The sequence below is a fragment of the Nicotiana sylvestris genome, chromosome 7 (genome assembly GCF_000393655.2).
Source record: "Nicotiana sylvestris chromosome 7, ASM39365v2, whole genome shotgun sequence".
Lineage (NCBI taxonomy): Eukaryota > Viridiplantae > Streptophyta > Magnoliopsida > Solanales > Solanaceae > Nicotiana > Nicotiana sylvestris.
The window spans coordinates 91,132,293-91,139,312 of NC_091063.1; the positions used below are offsets into that span (position 1 = coordinate 91,132,293).

Here is a 7,020-nt window from a genome sequence, read left to right on the forward strand (position 1 = left end):
AGAGAGAGAGAGAGAGAGAGAGAGTTAAATGTTAAATTAATCAACTTAAATTTAGGCAAATGATGATAAAATTGATCCCATAATTTCTGTTACTCATTAATTGTGCATATAATCTTGGTATATGCCAGTATTGTAAATGAATCTGCTATATATGGAATAAACCAAACTGTAGAAGGAAAGATGAAGAAGATGAATATTATGTAGTCATATTCCCTTTCCTTTATTCATGTCGTCTTGGCGCAATACAATTTATAGTCATGTCTCCAAATAGATTGATTTCACAGTATTTCCATTCTTCATGATTGTTCCCAAATGGAGCACAAGCACTTGAAAGAATCTCTTTGCTTCAATGCAATTAAAGAAAGGAAAGCAGGAAATAAAAATTTAAAAAAAAATGTAATTTGCGCCCAGGATCGAACTGGGGACCTTCAGTGTGTAAGACTGGCGTGATAACCACTACACCACAGCAACTTGATGTTGGTGCAGTCAAAAGCTATTAAATATATTCTTATACCCGCATTAGAGAGAACTGAGACTCTAATTAGATGATTATGAAACACTAGAACTGTCAAATTTGGACATTATTTTTGACAAAAGGAAAATGGAAGAATTGCGTTATGATTCAACTAATACTTTATCCAAAGGTATTTTTGGTCTTCAATTCTTGCCTGGAGTTTATGGTGAAAGTTTGCTGCTTTCAACCAATACACAAAGTGACTTACTCTTCTTCAGCTATTTACCCAGTTTTTGCAATTGCCCTCAGTTGCTATGTATTGGCATTACGGAGGAAACAAAAACATCTACTAGGAGGTATTAAACAAATATAAAGAAAAACGAGGAAGTATTCAAAAAAAAAAAAAAATACAGTAGGAGGTATTCTATGAGGATTCAAGTGGTAAACTATTTCGTTTACAACAGAAAGACCCAACAAGTAGTTGTGTTTGAGCAAAAACTTGATCGGCTTGTCAAATATCTTCAATTGAAGTAATGGCCAAACAGCAGATACTATAACTTTTTGGCCTATATCTTCTTTGGTCGTAGTATATGCATGCTCATCTCCAAGCGCAAGAAAATAAGCATATTCACTGGTTTGTAATTTGCAAACACATAATATATGCATGCTTGCTCCATCATAGTTGAAATGCCCTCTACGTGTATACTAATCTATCTTTCACATAAAGCCAGAGAAGCCTATCATTTTCCCTCCTTCCAATGATAAAAGTTTCAACTATCTTGATAGATAGAAGGACAAGACATGGATAGACACAAAAGAGATAGGCGAGCTGATGAATAATAATATGTAATCCATTAGAGGAATGGCATGCAGAAACACTAATTTTTCCTCTCCAATTGCTATACTAATAATGTGCAAATGCCGCAGGATAACTCATTGGTAACAGAAACAAAAATGATGTGCAAGTATTGTCACTTCAGGCAAGTCTGTGACTAACAAAGTGTGTAAAGAAAGCACTTAAAATGAAGGAACAAGTCTATCATTCCAACAAATTCATGCGAAAATGAACATGGTATCTCACAGAAATGTTGAATAGGTCGAATGCAATACGAGCTTAAAGCCTATACATGAAGTAGAGGTTGCTAGAATCACAACTTATGGAATACACATCTTGGGGAAGGGAGGACCACAAGATTCTTTGCCCCTCCCTTTAGGGTATTAAGCACAGAGCAACAAAATTTGAAGTACAGTGCTTGAGAACTGAAGTCAGGTACGTTTGTATGAAATTCAAATAATGAACTTACTGCTAAGACCAGAAACATAAGAAAATGAACTAGAGCAGCTGATCTTTAAGCTTATCTATATTCAAATTCATAACTAGTTCCATTCTGCATCAATTGTGCAATGCAAAAGATCATTCTTGTCAGATCCCAATGACAGTCCAGCAGAATCTATTCATTGTAAAACAACAAATACAGTACATCCCAAATATGAGTTTCACGGTTTTCAGAAGAAATCACCTAGTTAAAATGCATATATACAATAACTACGCCAAAGTCCCAAACAAGTTGGGGTCAGCTATATGAATATACATTTACCATGTTTCCCCCTTTAGACATTTGAACAGAATCTAGTGCAAGCTTAAAAGAGGATCAAGAGTTTTATTAAGTTTATTGGCCAAACTACAGAAGAAAAATTTGGAGACTCGCTTCATTTACTAGCTTGTAATTTGCAAACACTTTGCTTTGCTCCAACATCTAACACACAGAAGGCCCTATGCATATGAAGTTTACAATCTACCTTTAAATAAACCCAGGAAAGCTAATTATGGAAAAGAACTTCCTTCCTTTAGAGAACTGCGGCATTTTCACTAAGCGACACAAGTTTCAACTATTTGTTAAAGTCTGCCTAATTTACCATCCACATTGTCCACATATCAAATAATATATTGAAGCTAATTTTAATTGATATGAGAGACTGAGATAACAATTTTGTCTAAAAGGGAAAAGTACCTTTATTGAGTACTCGACGTGTATATCCATAGCATACGACACACTTGCCCATAGGATACTACAATCCAATAATCTTGGTGACCTTCATATATACAGAAAGTAAAAACAACGACGACAACAACAAACTCAGAGTAATCCCAAAAGTGGGTCTGGAGAAGTTAATGTGTACGCAGACTTTAACTCTACCTTGGGAAGGTAAAGAGGTTATTTCCGATGGACCCTCAGCTCATATATACAAATAGTATAGACACAAATAGCGGACGAGCTATCTAGGCCAAATTTACACAAGTACCTTTTTTATTTTTGATAAATAAATATATACAATAACTTATCAATTTGGCATTAAGGAGGAGTACAAAACCTTTCAGGTAACAAATGAAGATTGCAGAAGTTTATTATACACACATTGGGAGCACAAATGCTATAACAAAAAAAATTACCTTCTGAAACACAACGCTGTTAACCCATTCATCAATCATAATTCTAAAATAAACTCATCTACTATATAAACCAGATGACAAAACTGAGCACAAATATGAACATTCAACTAAAGGATTTGACTTCAGTAAGTTGACAAGTACATGAATTGGCAGTGGCATAAACAAGGATATATATATACACACATACATACATACCAGCCTAATGAGATTGGCCGACAAAGACAATGCACACCAAGTTACTAACTGCTACAAGTCTCAAAGCTAAAAGACAAGACATGGATAGACAAAAAAGACACTGGTAAAGCAGATGAATAATACACAATTCATTAGAGAAAAGGCAGTAAACCATGCAGAATCAGTAAAGTTCTCTCCAGAATATATATATAAAAAAAAGAACATCAAGAAGTTACAAAGCACGCTAGGAATTCATCAAATTCAAAATCATACAGAACTTCTTCATCATTAGACATTTACTACTAACTATAAATACTACCAAGGTCTAATTACAGAAACAATAGCAACAATATACTTATAAGTCTAATCTACACAAACTCTTCAGTAATAAGGGAAAACCATGCGGACCAAAAAGCAATTAGAGAAAACCAGTCAAACCATCAGGATACACTGCAGTCATTTGGAAACCAGAAGGATCTCGGGCTTCTTAGCTTTACTAGGCGTGTTAGCATTTGATACAACAGTTGCTGTAGCAGCTACTTTAGCTGCCTCACGACCTCTTTTATCAAGCTGAATCAGACTCCGAGTTGCCAAAATAGCCTGTGGAGCCAAATCATGTGAAGCCCTTGCATACAGCCGTCTCACAGCCACAGAAGCAGCATCCTTCACATCCTCAGCATTCAAAGGACCCAACAAACAATGCCCCAAGATCCTAACCACAGGCTGCAACAGCTCCCATGGGAGCGGAATTCTCACACCCTTTGGCCTTACTTCGTCATACCCATCTTCAATTCCCAAATTCTCCATTGTTTCACAGACACCCACCAAACTCCCATTACTAATTTCAACAGAATTCTCTGAATTCCCATCAGTTTCATCAAAATCCGATACGCAGGCACAATTTTGACCGGCCCAATCAGCAGCAAACTTACAAAGATCCAATTTTGACCAAGTGGGCATATGGGAAATCTGTTTATAGTAAGAATCTAAAGCGACCCCAACAATGCAAGCGCGTTTAGTTGACTTCACAGCAATTTGGTGCTCAAGAGGCTGCGATAAAACTCCTACCAAAGGACGTTGATTCTGGGGCCCACTCGATCTGGGGTTTGATTTTGCTGACGTGGGGTTTCTTGGAGTATGATACAAAGAAGGCTGAGATAGATCGGGGATTGAAATGAGTATGGGCTTTCCATTTCGGGCTTTGGTTTCAGCAGAATAAAGGGCAAGAAGAACAGCTTCAAAACCAGAAAGAGAAGTAGTACAAGTAGAGGAATGGATTCGTGAGAGATAGATTGAGGCTAAAAGGGGAATAAAGGAGAGGACTACGAGGCGGAGATCAGTATCAGAAGAAAGGAAAGTGTCGTAAAGCCAGTGACAAAGAGGGTCGTCACCGGAGCCGGAGGAAGGGGAAGATAGGGAGGAAGAAATGGAGAAGTAAGCCGCCGGAGATAGGAGGAGGGATCGTGCAGGGCGGTCGGAGTCGGCGAGGGAGGAGAGAGAATCGGCGGCGGAGGAGTCGGAAGGGAGGAGGAGGGAGGAGAGGAGGTGAATGCGAGAACGAGCTTTGGAGATGGATTCCCACCAAGAATGCATGGGGTTCGGATCATTGTTGTTGTTGTTGTTGATCGGAGTGCCGCCGTTTTGGTGGTGGTGGTGGTGGTTGGAAGTGGAGGGGGTTTGAACGGTCGAGGAAGTGGAGGAAGAAGGGGAGTCGCCGGAGATTTGGGAATTTAAGGTGATATCCATAGGGATTAGGAAGGTGGGTAGATCGGAGTTTTGGTGGAGTCTCCGATGAGGACGGACAAAGGAAGTCGTACAAAGTGGACTGCCTTCCTCACTTCTTTTGGTTCCTTTTTTCCTACTATATTATTACTCCTATTATTTTAGCCAAATTTCAGTATTGAACTTGCTACCAAAAAGAAGGTTGAGCTCATTAAATGTTGGAATTGTCTTCACACAACTTAATTTTTAGCCAAAATTATTCCTTTATATTTAGGAGTAAACTTAACTTTATCCTCAAAATATAACCCTTAACACTATTTGTCCTATAAATTTATAAAACTTGAATATTTTTTATCTCACTAACAGAAAATACTCATTCCCGTTAAAAACCTAACAGAGACATAACACGTGATTTGCCATGGTACTTAAGGGTCTCCAATTCACTCATTTTATCTCTATTACAGTAGGTAAAAAACCCTAGCATTCTCGATTACATTTTAATTCTTTACTACTTGTGATCCCAGTAATAATTATTAGGAGCAATGATAAAATAAACCCTAATTATGGTGAGTGTTCTTGCTACTTGTATTTGGTAAATAGTCCTTCTTAATTTATTTTCGAAATCTCCACCATTTATACAATACTTTACTATTTTTTGAAGTTCTATAATATTGTTGTCCTTATCTCGAATTTTATATACAAAAGGTGAACAATATATAATAAATATTATGTGTACTCATGTGAACTCCATTCTTTATTCCAACATTCAATGGTCCCAATATGCACAACTATTAAATTATTTTTTCTGCTTTTGCATATGTAATGGTCTGTCCGATCGTTTTAAGCATTTGCATTCCGTTCAGCTATTTAAAGTCTTGAGCAGCATCATATGATGTATTATGACTTGTGTGTGTCGTCGGTTTTGGTTTTCAGGTGTTTCGAAATTAATTTAGAAGAATGAATTTCATGTTTGAAGTTTTAAAGTTGGAAGAGTTGATCAAGTTTGACTTTTAGTATTTGACCTTTGTTCGGAGTTTCGACAGTTCCATTAGGTCCAGATGGTAATTTTGGACTCGGGTGTATGCCCGAATTTGCATTTGGATGTTTCTAGAAGGTTTCAGCGCTAATTGGTGAAAATTGGAAATTTGAAGGTTTGGAAAGTTCAAAAGTTTGACCGAAAGTTGACTTTAAAGATGTAGGATTCAAATTGTGGTTCCGGGAATTGGAATAGCTTCGTTATGTCATTTGGGACTTGTGTGAAAAATTTGAATTCATTCCGAGTTAATTTGATATGTTTCGGCGCGAGTTTTGGAAGTTGAAAATTCAAAGTTCATTTGAATTTGAATTGACGTGTGATTCATCGTTTCGATGTTGTTATGTGTGATTTGAGGCCTCGAGTAGGTCCGTATTATGATATAGGATTTGTTGGTATATTCGGACGGGGTCCCGAGTGGCTTGGGTAAGTTTCGGATGTGGTTCGGATCATTTTTTCACATGTTGCTTTGCTGAAAGAGTGTTGGTTCTGGTGTTGTGCATCTACGGTTGGTTTTGCGCAGATGCGGTGGTCACAGAAGCGTTAACCTGGTTGAACCTACGATGAAGGCTGAGTTGGGATACCTCCACAGAAGCAGGATTTTTAGTGCACCTGCATCATCGCGGATGCGGGAATGTGTTGCAGAAGTAGGAGCTGTTATCGCACATGTGCATGCGCAGAAGCGGGTCTTTTTCCGCAGGTGCGATGGGCGAGTTTTAGTGTTTTTTCACAGAAGCGAAATTGTGATCGCAAAAGTGAAAATGGCTGGGCAGTAGCTTTAAATCGAGGCTTTGGTCATTTTACTCATATTTGGAGCTATAAACCTCGGATTGAGACGATTTTTGAAGCAATTTTCACCATATGGATTGGGAAAAGTGTTTTCTACTCGGTTTTGATTATATTTCATGAATCTATCCTCTTTTTGGCATTTGGTTGATGATTTCAAAAGAAAAAATTGGGGGGTTTTGTCTAAAGTTTCATTGAGTGAATTTTTGTGTTTTGAACATCAATTCAGAGTCGGATTTGAGTGAAACTAGTATGGTTGGATTCTTAATTGAATGGGTTGTTGGATTGTGTAAGTCTTATCGGGTTCCGAGGTGTGATACCGGGTTTTAAGTTTTGGTTGACTTTGGGCTTTTGATTTAAGATTCCACCTTTATCATTTGGAATTATTTCTTTAGGCAT

At 37.6% G+C, this 7,020-nt stretch overlaps 1 protein-coding gene across 1 annotated transcript; it reads right to left on the reverse strand.

The window, feature by feature from the left end:
- Positions 1-3,261: 3,261 nt before the first annotated feature.
- On the reverse strand, positions 3,262-4,981 carry LOC104213193 (uncharacterized). The gene has a single exon (XM_009762642.2). The coding sequence runs from the start codon at positions 4,824-4,826 to the stop codon at positions 3,537-3,539; it is 1,290 nt and encodes a 429-aa protein (XP_009760944.1). The 5' UTR covers positions 4,827-4,981; the 3' UTR covers positions 3,262-3,536.
- Between the last annotated feature and the right edge of the window lie 2,039 nt (positions 4,982-7,020).

Bases quoted from the DNA above. Each gene is read 5' to 3' on its own strand.
- LOC104213193 (XM_009762642.2), bottom strand. From the start codon at position 4,826: ATGGATATCACCTTAAATTCCCAAATCTCCGGCGACTCCCCTTCTTCC.